The 21,763-nt window shown below is 39.8% G+C and overlaps 1 protein-coding gene across 2 annotated transcripts in view; it reads left to right on the forward strand.

The window, feature by feature from the left end:
- Nucleotides 1-21,504, forward strand: part of CWH43 (cell wall biogenesis 43 C-terminal homolog) — a 56,676-nt gene extending 35,172 nt beyond the window's left edge. Inside the window, exons 12-16 of one of the 2 annotated variants that reach the window (XM_040966039.1) lie at nucleotides 2,148-2,297; nucleotides 6,968-7,112; nucleotides 10,650-10,711; nucleotides 11,526-11,681; nucleotides 21,252-21,500. In XM_040966039.1, coding sequence (XP_040821973.1) covers nucleotides 2,148-2,297; nucleotides 6,968-7,112; nucleotides 10,650-10,711; nucleotides 11,526-11,681; nucleotides 21,252-21,330 — 592 coding nt within the window. In that variant the 3' untranslated portion in view covers nucleotides 21,331-21,500. Of the gene's footprint in view, nucleotides 1-2,147; nucleotides 2,298-6,967; nucleotides 7,113-10,649; nucleotides 10,712-11,525; nucleotides 11,682-21,251 lie in introns of both variants that reach the window. The other variant, XM_040966040.1, reaches the window with a different exon arrangement.
- The last annotated feature ends 259 nt before the right edge of the window (nucleotides 21,505-21,763 follow it).

The raw sequence follows: 21,763 nt of genomic DNA on the forward strand, positions 1-21,763 counted from the left end.
GCATTGTGGGATTGAATCTTGAGCAAGATCCTGGCTGGCAGGTGGGGCCGCACAGACTGGGGACAGGGAGCTAAGACTGTCCTGACTTCATCTGTGACTGCCCTAGAGGGAGTTCCTGGGTGGTGGGGATGGGATGCCTATTTCATAAACTCAAGGTGGCTTCCTTGATGCTGAGTCTCCCCAGTTTTTAACTACTGTTTGTAGACTATCCACAGAGGAGCTGAGGTTACAGCACCCAGCCTGCCTGACCTGGGCACTGCCCTAAGGAACTCAGCTTCATAGGGTGAAGAGAGAGAACGAACCTGTCCAGCAGTCCTCCCTGTGGGCTTCCCATAGTTTTACTACACAGAATTTCCAGCAGTAAACAATTCATGAATTTTAGGTTACACACCCTTCTGAGGAGTGTGAATCTCCCACCAGCCTGCTCCTTTCGTCCATGGGCGCAAATCGTCTCTTTGTCATGTGCTCATGTCACTGACCTTGCTTCATGTCATTGCAAGGGCATTGCATTGAATAATAGATTTTGAGATGCCTTTTATTATATGTATTGTTACTTTATTAGCTTTTAGTCTTTTACTAGACCGAATTTGCAAAATAAACTTTAAGATATATATACATACAAAGGAAAAGACAGAATATCTAGGATCTGCAGTTCAGGCATCCATTGAATGTTATGGAATATATTGTCTTAAGGATGAGGGGACAAAACAAAATGGAGAGATACACACACACACACACATACACACACAAGTGGTCAGTGGCCATGAGTAGTGGTGATCCCATAGGTTGGGGGTCAGGAATGGTTTTCCAAATTCTGTTGACGAGGACCAGCCTGGGCAAGAGCTGAGGAGCAGATGGAGGCAGGACTGTGCTTAGTGTTTCCACAGCAGAATGGGTCAAGCGGTGAGCTTAAAGACCTGCTCATAGAGGGCCCCATTTTACTGTGATAGGGATCCACTAGAAGATCTTAAATAGGGGAGTGGTCTGATCTGATTCACGTTTTAAAAGACCATTTGGGCCAGTCTGGGAAGACAAGAGTAGGAGCCAGGAGATAGGTGGTGGGGGAGGTGAAGTAGCGCAGGTGAGAGGTGGCCATGGGGATGGTGAAGGTGGAGAGAAGAGGGCAAATTCAAAGGCTGTGTTGGAATGGAGCTGCCAGAGCATGGATGCTTTAGATGTCAGGGGCAGGGAAGTGAGAAGTCATGATGCTATCTAGACTCCAGATCTGAAGTACCCTATGCAAGAGGATGCCACTTAATGGTACAGGACTACCAGAATAGCAGTTTTGTGCTAAGCTTGAGGTCCCACTAGACAGCTGGGTGATAGCCACGAGGTGTGTGTAACCTGGAGGGCCAAGTAGAACAGACAGGGAGGTGTGTGCTTTTGGGTGTCATCGCTGGAGACTTGGGTCTGAGGGACTCTGTGAGTACTGTATGTGCAACTGAGGGCGAGGAGCCACCTTGATCTGAGCTCTGATCTTCCTTTTCCTCAGTAGCCTTTAGACTTATGGTGAGATTGTCTGGCCCACTGTGATTAAGAAGCTGGTTAAGATACTATAATTCCATCAGGGAGTTCCTGGGCTTGAGTTCTGGCTTCTGATCCCAGTCCAGCAGGACATATGATGATCCAAGTAGCTGAGTCACTGCCACCAAGTGGGAGACCTAGTTTGAGTCCCCAACTTCATTTAGATAATGAACCAGCAGATGGAGTGTACTCTCTCTGTCTCTGGACTGCCTTTAGCCTCTCAATCTGGAAGTTGCTACTTTGTGTCCTCACCGGCCAGACTGTATGTTCTTATTCGGGTTGATTCATTTTATCAACCCAATTAATGCAGTGTGTAGAATCCTATGAACATCCTGAAAATGTGCTGTCACAATGAGAGTGTTGGCAAAATGACCTTATATGTGACTGATATGACTGACGCTGCCCTTTCCATGTCTCTGCAGCACTGGTTAAGGTACAGTTGCCAACACTGTGTTTAGACACAGGACAGCTGCCCAGATGAGATGCAGGGAGCAGCAGGCCGACCAGCATATAATTCTGTTGCTTGAAATGTCCCTTGTGGGACACAGGCAGGGTGATGTATCAAAGACATAATGTGGGGAGGCGGGCATTGATGGCATGTGTTTCCTTTCCCTCCCATGCAGGATTATGGTGTTATCAAGATTTCCAATCGTGAAATCAGAGCATCACCTTCTTCCGTCACCAGAGGGCGAGATCGCACCAGCCATCACGCTGACTGTGAACATCTCCAGCAAACTGGTGGATTTTGTTGTGACTCACTTTGGGAATCACGAGTGAGTCTCTTTGGTCTCTCATTTAAATAGTGGTCAAGAAGTAGTCTTTAACTGGTCACTTTTTTTCCTATGAAATAATCTTTCTTTTTTATTTTCTCCTGAAGTATTTTCCCTATATTGCTGGTTTGAAAACTTAGACACAGGAGCATTTGAGATGAAGGCAGTATGGTGATGGGCTGTGTTAGCCCACTGTTACTTAATGCACTAGTTCTCTGTGCAGATGCTGTGTGAGTTGCCTCATGGTACTTAGCCTTTCTGTAAAAGGTAAGTACTATTATTGTCCCATTTACAGGTTTAAAAAACCAGGCAGAGAGAGAGAGAGAGAGAGAGAGAGAGAGAGAGAGAGAGAGAGAGAGATTCAATGACTTGCCCATCCATGTTCATACAGCTGGGAAGCCAGCTGCAAGAATCTGGGTTTAGGGAATAGTCGAATATACTCCCCTCCCCTTTTCACTTTGTGCTCCAGCCCAGGCTCCAACCTGGCTGTCGCTGATAACCTCTAGGCAACATGGACATTTCAAGAATAAATGACAGGGCAGGTTTTTGGCAAAGCAGCTAAGACAGTGGTTTATACACCACTTGGGATGTTCTTACACTCCATGTCGGAGTGCCTGACTTCAAGTACTGGCTCTGTTCTGCTTCCTGCTATTGTGTGTCCCTGAGGAAGCAGGTGATGGCACAAGCAGTTGCATCCCTGCCATCATGTGGGAGACTGGGGACCCAGCTTCTGACCTGGCACTTCTGGCTGGCCCAGCCCTGTGTGTCGTGGACATTTGGATAGTGAACCAGAAGCTCGGAGTTCTTTCCCTTGTCCTTCCTTCTTCTCTTTTTAAATCTCTGCTGCACCCCTCTGCTCCTTTCTTCTCCCATCTTCTCAATTTATTTATTTATTTGAAAGGGAGTTATAGAGAGAGAAGAGAAAGGGAAGGAGGGAGGGGGAGAGAGAGAAAGATCTTTCATCTGCTGGTTCACTCCCCAATGGCCACAATGGCTGGGGCTCAGCCAGGCTGTACCTATGAACCTGGAGTTCTGTCTGGGATTCCCACACAGGTGGAAGGGACCCAGGCACCCATGCCATCTTTCTTTGCTTTCCCAGTGGGGTGCTGGGAACTACCATCTTCCACTAATGTGCCAAGGTAGTGAACACAAAGGAAAAGGAGAGGTACCTGATACATGTTCTGCAGGCCTTTTAGAGCAAATGGACTTTGACCAAACACACAAGCAGGTTTACAAGAAGGGTGACATTATAGACATTGAGGGAATGGGGCCTGTTCAGAAAGAGAAGCCGCATACATGCTACCATGGCAACCCTGAAAGAGTCTACTATGCTACCCAGCATGCTGTTGGCATTATTGTCAACAACCAAGGGCAAGATTCTTACCAAGAAAATAAATGTCTGTATTGAGCATATTAAACACTCTAAGAGTTGAGACAGCTTCCTGAAACATGTGAAGGAAAATGGTAAGAAAAAGAAGGAAGTCAAAGAGAAAGTACCCAGGTTCAGCTAACACCTAGCCTGCTCTGCCCAGAGCAGTCCATTCTCTCAGAACCCATGGAAAGAAGCCTGGACTGCTGGATCCCTCTCCCTATGAATTCATGGCATAGTAAGCGCAAAAAAAAAAAAAATACTAGTAAAATGCCTCTGGACTGTAAAAAACAAGCTGGCACCACAGGTGGTGACTTAGTCCACTGTGCCACAACACCAGCCCCAGGGTGGGTATCCCTCCTATCTGCCTATCTCTGTTTGCCTTAAAATATATACAATTTTAAAAAGAATAAAACTTGCAGGAAAAGAACAAACTAAATGAAACAGTCCCCAGGAAAGAGGAGAAAAAAATGGCCTTTTCTTTCTCCTTGCCACCAGCTGGGTACTTTCTGAGCCGTAGTTTATCCTTTGCTAGACAAGGCCAAGGTGCGAGCAGTAGCAGTGGACGTGTTGTTGAGGGGGTAAGCCATGCTGCTCTGAGATCTAGAACCAGACAATCTGGATTTAATACTCATCCAGTCATTCGTTATGTGTCCTTCACCAAGTTGTTTAACTACAACCAAGTTGTTTGGTTTCCTTACCTGGAACATAACTGTGGGGTTCTTGTAGACTTTAAATGAAATACATAATCTCATAGAAGTATAAGCAATGCTCATTTACAACTGGCTATTGTTCAACCAAATGAGATGGTTTCTAATATGTGGCACCTGGGGCAGCTGAGAAAAGAATATATTTGTCAAGCATGGTGACTTATCTGTAGTGTCCCAGGCATGGAGATGGATACCCTCTCTGTCGATCCCTGGGAAGCACCACTCCGTGTGTCACTCTGTAATGTTCATGAACACTGGGGCCTCCCAGCAGGTGACTTTGCATCATTACACCTTTGGTTTGCTTTTGTGTACTGCACTACTAGATCAATTTACCATGAATAAATATTTAGATATTTTGTTTCCCAATCATTATGGCACACAAACTGAAAATCCTGTTAGGAATGAAGTAAAGAATGTTTATGTATATTATTAGCTAATTCAACACAGCTTTTAAAATTAATGACTATATAGATATCTCTTTTATGACCAGTAAGTGGGAATTAGCAGCATTTCTTAAAAGTCATGTAGCTAAATATTGTAACAGAAATTGATATTGTTTAGGTCATTAACTGAGCCACCGGTCAGCCATCATTTACAAACAATGTATTACGTGCAACATGTACATGAAGGAAGGAACACAGAGTCTGTTGTCAAGGGGCCTGCAATTTAGCTTTGGCTGTGTTGCAGGATAACCTTGGCCAGTTGCCATTCTCCCTTCAGTGAAAACAGGATATAATATTCTTTGCCAATTCTCATCATAGAAGTATTGGGATGATTAAATATTAACAGATACAAAAATATAAGATATGCATATTTTCTTTCTGTCTCTCCCCAAACCTCTTCCTATGTCTATTCTTTTTAACTGGATTGTTTTCATGAGATTTATCTCCCAAGAAGATGTAAAACCAAATCCACGGACTATTTTCCTGTAAGATCATACTAGGATATGTTTGGATGGAAGCATATCTGTGGTGCGGTTGCCTTGGAATGTTCCACATCTGGATTTATAGCCTAGTCACGAGTATTGGAGGAAACAGAATTCACTGCACACTGAGTGAGAGGGCTACTTGCCAAATGTTGGAAGGGTCCAGGAAACAAGTAAGGGATGCTGAGGTATGTGGACAGTACTGACAGGGGCATCTTCACCAGCCTTAGGAGGAAGGAAATCATGCCCCCAGAGCCCATTTAGACCTGGCACCAGAATGCAGCCACTGGCAGAGGGACTGAGGAAGAAAGACCCCAATCTTGCTCTTTCCTGATCTTTTAATCTGCTGGTGCCTCTAAATGGCCAGCCCTAACTGGAAATCAGCACATAAGGGGGCCCAGGAGACAAAATCTTCAGGGGTCAACCTCCCAGGGCATAGAGAAAGGCAGAGTGGATTTAGGGAGGAGAGTGGAGAGTAACTGTAGGCAGCATCAAACCCACTTGATGCCTGTAGGGATTCTGTGCCAAAGATGTTTAACAAATGGTGATTGTATCTGCTCTCATATTTCTAAGACCTCTTCTAATAGCACTCACTGTTTACACAACATAAAGGATCTCCCAAAAAAATCATGGAAATGCTCAGTATGGAAAAGACTATGGATGGATTTTGATAATTTTTTTTGCAATAAAATAACCTCACCTTTTAATTTCAGCTTTCCACAAGCTTTTTGAAGTTTCCACGTATTTCCTTTCCTCTCTCTGTGCTACCTCTGGTGTCTTTGGCAGCAGGTAATAGACTGTGTCTCTAGATCTTCCTTGATGGCTCCAGCTCCTTCAAGGTTACCATGATTGTAGCCCTGTCCCCTGCCAGCCAGTGCTGATTTTTCTAGACTCTGGCGATATCATCTCTTCTTGGTATCCCTCCAGAGGTGGTACTAGTGTCTCATTCTTACTAACCTGTGGTTGTTTCACTGACTGCTCTTTGGCTTCTTGTCACCTATTTCACAGGTTCTCTATGTCAAATTCACTTTTTTTGAGACACCTCAGGTATTTCATTTTGCCTGATTGGATCATGTAAAATATAACCTCCTGTTTTCCCCAATCTGATTTTGAACCTTGCAAAAGCTTGAAGAACCTGATTAATGATCTCAATTGGATGTCAATAGTGTGTGGCATGAAACAAGTGCCATGATCCTATAGTGTCTGAGAAGGAGAGTCAACTTTCAGAAATTTTTCCATGAAAAGAATTGTCTGATCTCGGAAGAAAGAAGTATGCATTATGTGTCTGGGATGCTCATGAATGTTGTGATCCTCCTTATCAGTATTCCAGGATTTTCTTTGTTTGACTACTGGTTCATTAGCTGTACTCAAGTCCTACATCATTTATAAAATTTCTTCTGATGGAAAATGAAGTCAGTACTGCATTTAGAATACATATTTCAATCAACTTGACTCCAAATAATCTGTAAGCAAAGATTGTTCAGTCACAATTTTATCACCCTATCCAGTTGGAATATTATCCATGTTTGTTTCATTTGTGTACTATGAAGACATTCTTCTAGTAGGAATTAATCTAGATTAGTATATACTGTGAAGATATTATTTGGAAATGTAAGCACTTAAGACTTGCAAAATTGTTTTCAACTGATTTTTTGCATTCTTTTTAAAGAGATGATCTTGACAGGAAACTGCAGGCTATTGCTGTTTCAAAGCTACTGAGAAACAGCTCCCATCAAGTGCTATTTCTGGGCTACATCACTTCAGCACCTGGCTCCAGAGATTATCTACAGCTCACTAAACATGGCAATGTGAAGGTAATACAATCTCAATAGGATATATGGCTTTCTAAGTAAAATGCTTCTTTTTCTCTCCTGTAGGAAAAATAAATTCACTATCCCAACCACTTAATATATATTCTGATTTTCAGATTCTCCACAGAAAGCAGCAACAAAGCATACTGTATTAAAACAGCAGACATTAAGTATTTGCTTACAGATCTGCAGTTTAGACAGGAGTCAACAGGAACAGTTTATTTGTATTTCATCCAGGAGCAGCGAGGGGCTTCAGCTGGTCATTGAAGAGTCCTTTTTGCAGGTGATTCTCAGAAGGAAAGTTGGTGTTTGGGGCTTGAGATGTTGGTGTCTCTGTGTGGGCTACTTGGGCCTTCGTGGCAGCTGTGTTCCAGGAGTTCCCTGAAAGAATCAAAAGTCCCTGTGTTGCCTGCTAGGGTTTACTCTGTAAGTTGTTCCATGTCACTGCAAGCTTTATCATTTGGAAAAAGTAATCCCACCTCTTGGGAGAAGGAATATTAGGAATATTAAAGTCACATAAAACCATAATATGACTTTGTTAGATATTGTAGCTGTGCATGGGAACTACAACCTGCCAAATCATGTAAATTAATTTTGATGTTGAGAGTAAAAGACACAATGAAAGGTCACAAAGGGAAATTGGTGTATCAACCACATGGAATCTCAACAAATGAATCCGAATTAGCATTTACCTTTTCAGGTTTAAAACACTTGAATTTGTCATTGTACTCAGATATAAACATGCCCTGGGGAAGTGAAATATAAATAAAATCCTTAGAAGACTGATCTATACACTAGAATGTTAAATGCACTAATTTAAAATGAGAAATGTAATTGTAACTATATTTAGTTTTTTTTTTCATTTTTGAGCTTCATATCTAGTATATGCAGGGAAAATGCCCTTTAATGCTGATTTTACTACATTAACTCTCCTTAGAGTGTACCGTTGCTTACTGAGTGGTGTGAAAGACAGGTGAGGTACAGAATGACATAATGGGGGTTTTCTATAAGTGATAGAGACACAAGTAACATGGTTTATGTAACAAAGAAGTATAGTTGTTTATGTAGAAGTCTAGACAGGTAAATTCATGGTGTCTGGAATCTGTGCTGTTTTATCTGTGGTTCCATCTGACATTCCCAAGTTTCGTTCCCAAGTTTGCCGTGGGGTCCAAGTTGATGGAATCTCTGTTCTAGTTGGCTCCATAAAAGAAAGAATCAAGAAGGTTAGGAACATGTGCAAGTTATGGCTAAAGCCAAGTTCCAGAAAACTGACCTTCAACTTTCATGCTTACACTTCATTGGCTGGAATTTAGCCATATTGACACACCTTGCTGTTTGAAAAGCTGGGAGGTACAGTGTTTGATCTTGTTGGCCATATACCCAGCTAAAGATCCTTTAATATTGGAAATGGAGCAGGGTAGATATTGGGAAGACAAATTAATCTGAATTCATGGCTAAGGCAGCAAACAGTCCTTCTGAATTCCCGATTTGGCTCCAGAGTATATATGGTGGTGATATTTGTTATTATAGGGAATACATTAGGAAGAAGGTAAATTCAACTTTGGGGTGAGTTTGAGGCATCTGTAGGACATTAATGGAAATGTCCAAGAGGCAGGTGGATTGGTGGATCTGAAATTCAAAAGGTGATCAGCAGTAGTGATGTGAGTTAAAGGGTTGCCGCTATACAGATGAGCACTGAAACTCTGGGGCATGAGTAATATTGCTGTGGGGTTAGGGAAGTACAAAAGCAAGACTAAAGAAAACTTCCCAAAAGGCCACATTAATTTGGCTATCATGTGTGTGGTGGGTATGGGAAGAGAAGACCAATTATCTAGGGAAAGAGCTTAAGGAGACTTCTGAAGAGTCACAAGAAAAGGTGGAATGTATATTATGTATCCAGGCTATATTAGCTTTTCAGCATAGTAGAAAAAAAATCCCTCAAAATGTAGTGGTTAGAACTGTACCATTTAATGTTTTTGGGTTTCATGAGTTGACTTGGATGACTTTCCATTCTTGTCTGCATGTACTGATACAGTCAACTGGTAGCTCTGCTGTGGCTGGATGGGCCATGATGGTTCCAGTCACCTGCTGGGGCCTTTGATTATGTGTGTGTGTGTTTTTAAATGTGTGTGCATTAAAAAGTGTACAGTATGTATTTGAAAAGAAGAATCTTATTTGATTTTTATTTAATCCTTTGTTGGTTTCTACTATCATGGACAAGAGCTGTACCAGGATTGGAAATGGATTCTGACATTGTCTTGTTTATCAGAAAGTTTATTAATGTGGAGAGGAGTTTTATCATAAATGCTTAGATGTGAACAGATTTTTCCCTGTAAGAAATGAGCACTTAAATTCTGAAGTGTTAAAAATTTGACAGCATCTTTGTAAAGCCTAATAAAATAAAATGGTAGTTAAACAGATTTATAGTTTATTACTCCCAGTATATGCAGATGAATGACTAAATTTGTGTTCTTCATGAGGTAAACTAGAACTTTATTTCTTTATTTTCTCAACATTAAAGATTTTAATTAAGAATTTAAAATGTATTACACATTTTTATGTATACTCAAGGAATATATGTAATATAAATCATAATGAAGATTATGTAATAGTCCACGTGTCTAGCCCCAAACATAAGAAACATATTTAAGAAGTGGATAATAAGTTGTAGTGTGTTTATGATTTTTTGAATGTTTTAATTGGATTTTAATGGTGAAAATGATTTTTTAAAAGTCAGGTCTAATTTTATAGAATGTTTAAAAGGAAGAAAAGAAAATGTTCCTTCAACATTAAGGTTCTGTATTTACAGTTTTCCCCAATTGTAAAGGACTTTATTCCCAAGATTGCCTCAGGGTCCAAGTTGGTGGCGTCTATGTAGAACATAGCTTCATAGAAGAGGGAATCAAGATGTTAGGAACAAGTGCAAGTTATCACTAAAACCATTGCAGAAAAATACATTATAGAAAAAAATGTCTTTGTGTTCCACTTTCCTGATGAAAAATAGCCCTGATTTCAAACATCAAAAAGACCCATGATTGGCTTCAAAATGTGTTTATTTCCATGATTCAATTTAGCAAGCACAGATTGAACACCTGCTGAAGGTCAGGCTTTCTGCTAAATACCAGGCAACCAAGAGTGGCCCAGAGTTGCTCTGCCCAGGAAGGAGAGGGTAGAGACATAAACAAATGACTGTGGCAATGTGGGACCACAACAGAGGATGACCAGTGAAGCTGCAGGTGACCGTGCTTGGGATGAACCAGCAGGAGAGACCCAGGGAGCCAGGGCCGATGTAGAGGTTAGCAGTTGACTGATTCCCGCCCTAGGACAACTTCCTCTTGGTATTCCCAGCATGGAGCATAGGAGCTAGATGGGTACAGAGGAACATCTGTGGATGAACAAGTCATGGGATCTAGAAGGATCTGCAGGAGCCATACAGAGGTGACAGGATGCAGAAGGGCTCAGTTCTCACTGTGGCGGATGTGCATTGGCAGTTCAGACTAGAATATTCTTCCTTTAAACCTTCTCTCTGCTCTTTGCCAGGATATTGACAGCACAGATCTTGACAGGTGGTGTGAATACATCATGTATCGTGGGCTGATCAGGTAAGCACAGGTGTTTGGTTTTTATCTATTATTACTGTGGTCTTTTCCAGAACAAAAAACTTTAAGGAAGAAGGAAAGATTTTTTTTTCTACAACCCACTTACTTAACTTAGTCTCAGCTAGAATGAAAGTTCCATGAGGGCCAGGACTTCCCTTTGTTTCGAACATAGCCCACTACTGAAAAACAGTGCTGCGTGTAGGAGAGATTCAGTCTACATTTGCTTCATTGGGTATGTAAATGACTTAAGCTGGAATTCCTTTTTTTTTTTTTTTGAAGAGCCAAGTAAAAATTAGGTGAATTCTTTGCTGCTCCCAGTTGCTGTATTTTCCCCTCTGAGCTTCTCTGTAGGAACTATTTGTACCTAAGGGCCCTGGAACCCTGGGGAACTGAAAGCTCTAGGCCAAAACAGGATGTGCATTTTTATTTTTCAGACATAGAAAATATTTGATTTTTGACTTGGAAGTGTGGCCGAAAATATATGTATGGTAGGATTTGATTTTTTTTAAGGAAAAAATTAAGCATATACTCCTGTCATTCATACAATCATGTGGAAGCAATATGTCTAGATGGAATAATATTCTTTAGTGCAAAAAGTAAAGTTGGTACTTAGTGAAACATATGAACATACTCCTGAGTTATAGAATAAAAATATTTTCTATGAATATTTAGAGTCATAAGTCAAGCTAATTCTCATACTATACAGTCAAGTTAGAAAGGGGACATTGCCTGAATAATCAAAATGCTCTCTACTAGGTTCCATTATACTTTTATATGATAATACAGTCCTTATAAACTGTTTCTTTTTCTCCTACAGGTTAGGTTATGCCAGAATCTCCCATGCTGAGCTGAGTGATTCAGAAATTCAGATGGCTAAATTTAGGATCCCTGATGACCCTGTTAATTATAGAGACAACCAGAGAATGGTCATAGATCACAGGAAAGTTCCCGAAAAAGTCCATTTCAATCCAAGGTAAGCAAATTCCTTTGTATTGTAGACCATAGATACGTGCTGTCATATCCCCTCACCCTGGGAACCTAAGTATTCCTGCAGAATGAATTGGAAGTTGTATTTGATTCAAGAGGTTCATTCCAGGCAAGGGAGCACATGGTATGGATGATGGCATCTCACTTGGGTTGAAATTATGGCCTTGCTTTCTGGAATGGAGAAATATGTCCTGGCCTCAGCTGAAAATGCTCCTCTGAGCATCACTGTCATCAACTTCATCCTCCATTATCACTACCACAGTAGTCACCATTTGAAGCTACTCTGTCCCAAGCCTCATTCTAGGTGGTTTGTGTGTGATGTCAGTTCATTTATTGGATGGATACTCCTGTGACCCATCCAGCTAAAGAAGCATAGGCTGAGGACCATGTTATGTTGTGAGTGGGAAGCCTGCCAGCACCATGGGATTGTTGTGGTTCTCAGCTTTGACTGCACAGTAGTCACCTTGCCTTAGTCCCATCCCTGACCAATCAGTCAGGGCCTCCTGAGGTGCTACCTTGGCTTTGGCATGTATTTTTGCTTTTATTTATTTGAATGGCAGAGCAAGTGCACATGAGAGAGAAATCTTTCACCCACTGGTTCACTCCCTAGAACTCCACCTTAGCCAGGAGGCTGGGGTGGGGAGTGGGCCAGGCTGAGGGCAAGAACCTGAAACTCCATCTGGCTCTCCAGTGACAGCAATTCAAGTACTTGAGCCACCACCTGTTGCCTCCCAGGGTGTAGATTAGCAGAAAGTTAGGAACAGAAACAAGGTCAGGACAAACCTAGACATTCCGATATGGGATGTGGATGCACCAAGTGCATCTGCCTCCCAAGTCTTGATTTGCTTCCATTTTAGTATTTATCTCACCCCAGGTAAGTGGAATGTGATCCCTGTGGGCTGGCTCCTGGCTCCAGTGCTCTCACTTGCCCTTGGCTGGGTAATTGTGGGTCAGTTTGCTTTTCTACGCCTCCTGTTCCTCACTTAAAAACAGCAGGTAGTGCATACCTGCTAAGGTAATTTAAGTTCTGAATGATATGTGAAGTTCTTAGAAAAGTACCTTGTGACTGCCCAGTGCTGACAAGTAGCTGGAGCAATGGTTCCTAGTATTTGTAGTAGTAAGGTAGAGGTAGAGAGGAATGTTTCCTTTCTTTGGTTTTTGAATTAACATCCTAAATGAAGCTAAAAAAAAAAAAAACCTGGGAAGTTGTTTTTTTCTTCTTAGTTTCCTTATTCTTCATATACCAGGAGTGTGGAGAAATCCAAAATAAAATATTTTTGGCTAACTACAACCTCAGACTGAACCAGACCAACTGTTAAGGGAGCTACATCTGCTTTCTCACTCAGTTTAATTATGAAAATCACAACAACATAAGTAGAAGGGCTGCTTGACTTTAAAAATTGAGAATGAGAATATGTAAGGCCTCCTCACTAAGCGTCTTTGAAGCGTATATGTTGCTATCAAGGGTAGTCACAGGCTTTTACAACAGTTCTCTGGAACTTACCCTAACTGAAGCATGGTCCAGAATCTCCAGTCCTTCCCCTCCACACCCTGGGAACCACCAGTCTGCTTTGAACCTATGAGTTCAGTGTTTTTAGATTCCTTGTGTGAGAGCCTTCAGTATTGATCATTCTGGGCCCAACCTTCATCACTTGGCAGAATATTGTTATTGTTCAGGAGCACCCTGATTGCCGTAAATGGCAGAATTTTCTTTTTCATAAGGGATTAATATTTGGTTGTGTCTGTGGGGGCCACATCTTCAAAATTCATTCGTCTGTCGGTGGACACATAGGTTGATTCCTTTTTCTTTTTGTGAAAAACACTCAAACATGGGAATACAGAAATGTCTTCAAGACGTATTTAATTTCCTTTGGATGTATACCAAGAAATAGGAAGGTGGATCTTACAGAAGTCTGTTTTTAGGATTTTGAGGACACAAAATACTATTTTCCACAATGACCGTACTGATTTACATTCCTACAACAGTATACGAGGGTCCCTTTTCCTTCACATGCTTGCTACCATGTTGTCTTTTTTTGTTAATAGCCAGTTTGTCATTTTATGTCAATTTAATGTTAATTCTATGCTGTGTTCTAGTAAAAACAATGCAGATTCTGTGTCCTTGGCTCCAGTCAGCCACAGGTGTGAGGCAATAGCTCGTTGTGACTTTAATTTACATTTTTGCTATTTAGTGACTTGAAGCATTTTTTTATGCACTTGTTGACCATTTGGATACCTTCTTCTGAGAACATGTATTCAGGTCCTTTGCCCATTTTTAAGCAGTTTATATGTTTTCTTTCTTTTGTTTGAGTTATTTTAGTTCCTGGCATATTTTGGATATTAAGCCCTTATCAGATATATGCTGTGTAAATATTTTTTTCCATATGGGCAGTGTCTTCACCCTGTGGATTGTTTCCTCTGCTTTTTAGTTAGATGAAATTCCATTAGACATTTTTACTCTCATTGCCTGTTCTTTGGTGATCATACTAAAAAATTACTACCCAGACCATGTCAAGAAAGTGTTTACCAATGTTTTGTTTTATTTGTTTTGCAATTTCAGATCCCATGTTTTAACTTTTAATCCAGTTTTATTTTATTGTTGTATATAATATGAGGTCAAAATTTAATTCCTTTGCTAAGGGATACCCAGTTTTTTTCTTTCATGACATCTATTGAAGCACAGTCTTTCCTTCAGTGCGTATCGTTGGCACCTGTTTTGAGAATCAGTTGACTTTGGATATGTGGAATTATTTCTGAGCTGGCTACTCTGTTCCATTGGTCTGTGTATCTGTTTTTATGCCAGTCCCATGATTGCAGTGTATTTTGAAATCAGGCATGTGGTGTAATGTCTCTTGTTATGTTCTCTTTGCTCAATACTTGTGAAACATATCATTAGAATTCTGATGAGGTGGTTCTAGAAGGTATGGATATTTTAGCGATAATTACTCCTCCAATCCATGAACACGAGATATTTTCCATTTATTTATATCTTTTTCAGTTTTTTCATCAATATTTCCTAGTTTTCAGTTTGTAAGTCTTTTACCTTCTTGTATAATTCATTTTGGGGAGATGTCATTGTAAATTGGATTATCTTCCTGACTTCTTTTTACATTGCATTGTTCGTGTATAAAAATGCTATTGAGTTTATATGTTGATTTTTAAATCCTGAAACTTTACTAAATTTATTAACTTATTTCTGACAGATTTTTGGTGGCATTCCTAGGATTTTCCATATATTTAGTCACGTCATTTGCTAACAGAGACAGACGATTTTACTTCTTCCTTTATAATTTGGATATCTTTTCTTCTTTTTTCTTGCCTGATTGGTCTGGTAGTACTTTTTTGTACTATGGCACAGATAGTTATTGTCTTGTTCCTGATGTTGAAGAAAAAGCTTTTCAGTTTTTCCTCATTTAGTACGATGTTAGCTGTAGGCTTGTCATATTTAGTATTATCATATTTTAATATTATATCATATTATCATGAAGTTAGCTGAAGCCTTTATTATGTTGAAGTTCAACAGTTCCTATGCCTGCTTTGTTGATAATTATTATCTTCATAAAAGGTTGAATTTTGCTTGGTGCTTTTTTTCAAATGACATTTTCCTTCATTTTGTTAACGAGATATATCACACTGCTGATTTATTGTTGCAAAGATGTTGAACCATCTTTATATCCCAGGAGTAAATCCCATTTAATCTGGTATATAATTTTTTCCAATGTGCTGTTAATACTAGTTTTCTAGTTTTTTTTTAAAAAGATTTTTGGTGTCTGTAGTCATAAGGAATATTGCTCTCTTCTTTTTCCTCCTTCCTTTCTTTCTGCTTGTCTTTCTCTTTTTTGTGGTGTCTTTGTCAGGATTTAGTATTAAAGTGATACTGGTTTGGTAAAATGAGTTTTCAAATGCTTCCTTCTTTTTGATTTTTAGAGAGTCTGGAAAAGGTTGTTTTTAATTTTTTTGAGTGAAATCATCATATCCTTATTCTTTTTTTGGCTATTAATTTAATCTTTTTAATCATTTCTGGACTATTCAGATTTTGTATTTCTTCGAGACTCATTCTTGGTGGATTTATTTTCCTATGAATGTTTCTCACATCTTATATAGTTTGTTCACATAAATGTATACATGACTATCTCTTACAACTTAAATTCTTTTTTTTTTAATTTTTCATGACACAGTACCGTAAGCTCAGGAATCTCCCCCTTCCACCCTCCTCATTTCTCTGTATACCACTGATGTCCCATGTTTTATTACAGTAGTATAATCCATCAGCAACAGTCACAAGTCCATCATTCTGCTGTTTAAGTGTATCATAACATTGGAGGTATAGGCAATGGTAGGAAGTCCAACATCCTATTGAAGAGATATATTTAACAGTTTCAATGGGAATCTATTTTTTATTCTGGAGTAGAGATGTATACTGCAATGTATCTTCACTTCTTGGTATGCTAGTCTTTGTTATACAGTTCATGTAGATTTTTATGATTTTTTTATGTTTCCAATATATCAGATGTAATGTCTCCTTAATTCAAAATTTTACTTAACATTCTTTTACTTAGTACAGCTAAAGGTTTATGAGTTTTATCTTTTTAAAACAGTCAACTGTTAATTTCATTGATCTTTTCTGTTGTTTTTCTGTCCGCTTTTATTCTATATTTTTTCTTTCATTCCTTAGACATAGTTCCTATTTTCTAAGTCCTTAAGGTATAAAGTTAAGTTGTTTGGAATCTTTTCCCCCTTATCTAACAGATATTGAGTGCCATAAATTTTCCTCTTGAAACTGCTTTTGATGCATTCTATAAGTTTTGCTCTTTTGTTTCCATTTTCATTTGTATCTAGATGCTTTTTGATTTTCCTTTTGGTTTCTCCTCTATTGGTTTCTCAGAAGTATATGGTTTAATTTCCACATAACTTGGACATTCCAATTCTCTTTTAGCTATTGATTTCTATTTTCATACTATTGTAGTTGAAAAAGACACTTTGTATGATTTCAGTATTCTTGAATTTGTAAAATGTGTCTTGTGACCTAACATAGTATCTATCCTGAAGAATGTTCCATTGATGTTTGAAAGAAATGTGTATTCTGTTGCTGTTGAGTATTGTTTTCTATATTCTCGTTCAACCTACTTTGTCTATAATACTGTGCAAACCCATTGTTCCCTTTAATAGTTTTGTTCTGGAAGAGTTCTACATTGTTGAAAGTGTGGTAGTGAAGACCTTTATTATTATTACAATGCTGTGAAATTTCTCCTTTCTGTTATGTTAATATTTGCTTCATACATTTAGAACCTCTAGTGCTGGGTACAAATTACTACAGACTATGGATAAATTAATCCCTTTATTAAATGAAGGGATTTCAGGAAATTTGTGGAAAATGGAATTAAAGAATGAGTTTATTGTGGCTATGTGCTGGTAAAGCTGCCATCTGTGATGCCAGTGTCCCATATGGACACTGGTTTGGGTCTAGGCTGCTCCACTTCTGATTCAGCTTCCTGATAATGACCTGGGAACACTAGTGGAAGATGGCCCACGTGTGTGAATCCCTGCCACTGTTTGGGAGACTCAACATTGGTCTGGCCCAGTGCTGGTCATTGTGGCCATCTGGGGATTTACTTTCAAGATTAGTAAAAATAGGTGGTAATTTGGTCCTCTCATTTAGCAATGGGTTGTTCATTGATTTAGTCTTCTGTTGTTATTTTACTGGGATATTCTTCACATTTGCCTTTGGTTTTGGTGGGTGCTATTCCTTTTCTGTCCAGAAAACATTTTTAAGTATCATTTGTAGGGCAGGCTTAGAAGAGGCATACTGTTTTAACTTTTCTTTATTGTGGAAGAATTGACCAAGAGCAAAAGAAGAAACAAAGGCACATTGAATATTACTGAAGACATGCCTGCAAAGGAGCAAAAGCCTTTGCCAACTCCATGGTTAGCTGAGGAATACATTGAGAAAATGGGGGATACAGAATTCAGAACACTTGTTATAAAGCTTCTTTTCAACAACGAGAAGCACATACAACACAGCATGCAGCAACACTGAAACAAAATCAAGCCAAATTATTGGAAATGAAGGATGCAATAGAGCAAATTAAAAATTTAATGTAAAGTCTTAATAATAGAACGAAGAAGGCAGAAGAAAGTCTCTCAGAATTGGAAGATATTTCTTGTCATAATGGGGAAACAATCAAAAAGCTGGAAGCAGAGACTGGGTTAAGCTTTAAAAAAGTGTTCAAGAATTAAGAGACACTATTAAAAGGCCAAATATAAGAGTTATGGGAGTTCAGAAGGTGCAGAAAGAGAAGCTGGGTTTAAAAATATATTTAATGAAATAATGAAAGAAAATTTCCCTAGTCTGGAGAAAGAATTGGAAAACAACATCCAGGAGGGACACAAAACTCTCAATAAGACTTACCAAAAGCATTCTTCACCACAACACATGATAATCAAGCTCTCTTTATATGTGCACATATAGAGGAATGGCAATTAAATTCACAGCTGATCTCTCACAGGAAACTCTACAGGCCAGAAGAGAATGAAGCGACATTTTCCAGATTCTAAAACCCAAAAATTGTCGACCCAGAATAACTTACCCAGCCAAGCTTTCCTTTGTCTTTGAAAATATAATTTCAACTTTCAAATTATAAGGCTTGAGTTCATGTTCAGAACCAGAAATCCACAGAGAATAGAGTTCAGCTTAAAACAAGTTTTATTGGGAGTGCTCCCAGGCAAGGTTCACTGGTCTGATACAGACAACAGGCCAGGGAAGTTGTGTCTAGGGGAAGTAAGGAGTTGTTTTTATTAGGGGGCTGTAGAGGTGGGGGTTGGAGGACAAAGGAATGTACTTTATATGGTGCAAGAGTGTTGTAGGCTCTCCTTGACCTTACTGAGTCTGATTGTCACTGCTGCCAAGGAGGGAGTTGCCTTCTCCCAGTGTGGCCTTATCAGCCACCCTTCTCAGCCTCCTCCTAGCCTGCCCCTCACCCACTTCGGCTGGGCCTTACAGAAATAAATATTTTTAAAATGAATAAATCTATTTCTGTGCCCAAAATTCTGAAATCTGTGCATACCTGGTATCTTCAAAAAGGGGCACACCTGGAGCCTAGTGTTTAAGATATTCAGACCTGGGTTTAATTCCTGCTCTGGCTCCTGATTCCAGGTCTCTGCTGAGGCAGATGGAGCAGCAGCAATGATGGCTCAAGTCACCATCAAAGAGAGAGAGAGAGAGACAAGAAAGGGACAGAAAGTGAGAATGAATTCTATTGGCCAAATGCCTGCAATAGTTGAGACTGGGCCAAGTTGAAAGCAAGAGCTGGGAATGCAATATAGTGTTGGGAAATCCTGTTCTGATATTTTGCTAATTTTACTCTTACATGTATCTATTTATCATAAAATAATCCCAGCTCTGTAAATGTATGACACATACATGTGTGTACATGTTCATTCTCTATGAGAATCTGATATAGCATAGTATAAACTTCCTTTCATAATAGAGTATTTAGGGTAGAAGTTTGGTCTAGCGGTTAAGATACTATTTGGAATGTCACATGCCATATCAGAGTACCTGCTCCCCAAACAAGCTTCCAGCTAGTGTGCACCCTGGAAGGCGGCAGGGGAGACACCAAGTACCAGGTCCCCACCTTCCACATGGGAGATCTAGGTTGAGATCCTGAATTACAACTTCAGCCTGACCCAAACCAGGTCAGTATGTTTGGGAAGTGAACTAGCAGATGACATTTCTCTGTGTGCCTCTTCTGTTTCTCAGACATTTTTAAAACAGAAGAACATAATAGTCTTCTTAAAGTTGCCCAGTAGTGGGCCCGGTGTGGTGGCGCAAGTGGTTAAGGTCCTCGCCTTGCACGCCCGGAATCCCATATGGGCCCCGGTTCTAATCCCGGCAGCCCCACTTCCCTTCCAGGTCCCTGCCTGTAGCCTGGAAAAGCAGTTGAGGACGGCCCAAAGCCTTGGGACCCTGCACCCGCGTGGGAGACCTGGAAGAGGCTCCTGGCTTCGGATCGGCATACCATCGGCCCGTTGCGCTCACTTGGGGAGTGAATCATCGGATGGAAGATCTTCCTCTCTGTCTCTCCTCTCTGTATATCTGCCTTTCCAATGAAAAAATAATAAAAATAAATCTTTAAAAAAAATAAAATTAAAAAAAAGTTGCCCAGTAGTCCATGCATGTCTATACTAAACTTCAGCAGCTTAGAATTTTTGCACATTCCTTCATTAGTATGAAAGATCATCAAGGGACTCTTTTTTTTTTTCAAATATTTATTTTATTTTTATTGGAAAGTCAGATATACAGAGAAGAGGAGAGCTAGAAAGAAAGATCACTGATTTACTCTCCAACTGGCTGCAATGGCCAAAGCTGAACCAATTCAAAGCCAGGAGCTTCTTCTGGCTCTCCCACATGGGTGTAGGGTCCCAATGCTTTGGGCCATCTTCAGCTGCTTTCCTAGGCCACAAGCAGGGAGCTGGATGGGAAGTGGGGCAGCTTGGATTAGAACCATTGCCCGTAGGGGCTCTCGGTACATGCAAGGCAAGGATTTTAGCCTCTAGGCTACTGCATCAGGACTCAAGGGGCTCATTTTAGTGTCTTTGGGCATATTTCTGATTGCTTTCCTAGGATTTGGTCCTAGATATGCTATAAAAAGCAAGATAAAAAATTAGGCAAAATTTTACTATTTCTTTTTTTTTTTTTAATGCTTATTTATTTGAAAGGTAGAGAAAGTGCTTGTTCTTTTCCCAAATACCCACAGTATTTAGTGCTGGGCCAGACCAAAGCCAGAAGACAAGAATTCCATCCTGGTATCCCACACGAGTGGCAGAGACTCAAGTACCTGAACCATTACTTTCTGCCTTCACAGGAATACATTAGCATGAAATTGGACTAGAAGCAGAGTAGCTGGGACTTAAACCCAGCGCTGTGATAGGCAATGTGGATGTGCAAAATAGAGACTTAATCCAGTACCCCACATGTTCAACCTTCTTTACTATTTCTAAATGACAAAGTAAATACATCACCCTTGTCCCACACTGGAGGGACTAGTTGAATATCATAGTTGCGTGGAAAGGCAATGACCTCACTTGCTTAGGTCTTCGTTTCCTTTCCATTGCTTTTTTGTATTGCACCATAACAACCACAGCTGTGTAATTAATTATTCACCAACAAAGAATTAATTTGCAGCAACTGAGCACTTGTTGAATATCTAGTACTTTTGTCTGCTTATGTTGTGTATGCACAAATATGCCATAAATAGCATTTCTGTTTTCCTTTGCCTAGGAATTGGATATTATCCAAACTGAATGCTAAAGAGAATTGAAACTTTTTTTCCAGCAGCACTGTCAGCCATCAGTTCTTGAACAGTTGGCACGTTTGAATGAGGACTTTGGAGGTTAAAATTCTAGAATTCCTTTCCCTGTTTTATAGATTGGTCACATCAATCCTGACTTTACAATATTTAAATAAGCTCACAATAGTGATTGGTTGAGATTTTACGTAGGAACATATCCTTCTGAATTTTTTTACATGTCAATTACTTTTTGTTCTTTTTTCTAGATTTGGATCCTACAAGGAAGGACACAATTATGAAAACAATCATCATTTTCATATGAATACTCCCAAATACTTCTTATGAACTATTTAAAACCAGAAGTGGTTGGCTAAAAATCTAAGGGAAAATATACAAGAAGAGTTTAATGACAATTGGACAATGTACTCAAAGAACCTCAGCCTTCAAAAATATGGTATCTATACAGTATAATTCTATCACTCTATAAAATATGTCCTTCAATAAAAGCATTCCTCCAAATTATTTTTCTTAACTTTTTGATAAGTAAAAGTAGGATATGGGATAATATAACAGAGTTATACCATGGAGCAAAAAAGGCTGGCATTGTTGTGTAGTATATAAGCCTGCTGCTTACAATGTTGGCATCTCATATGGTGCCAGTTCAAGTCCGGGCTGCTCCACTTTCAATCTACATCCTTGTTTATGAACCTGGGAAAGCAGCAGAGGGTGCACCCATGTAGGAGACACAGATAAAGCTTTTGGTTCCTGGCTCTTGCAG

This window comes from Ochotona curzoniae, unplaced genomic scaffold, assembly GCF_017591425.1.
Source record: "Ochotona curzoniae isolate NIBS_2020 unplaced genomic scaffold, NIBS_Ocur_1.0 scaffold_4505, whole genome shotgun sequence".
NCBI lineage: Eukaryota > Metazoa > Chordata > Mammalia > Lagomorpha > Ochotonidae > Ochotona > Ochotona curzoniae.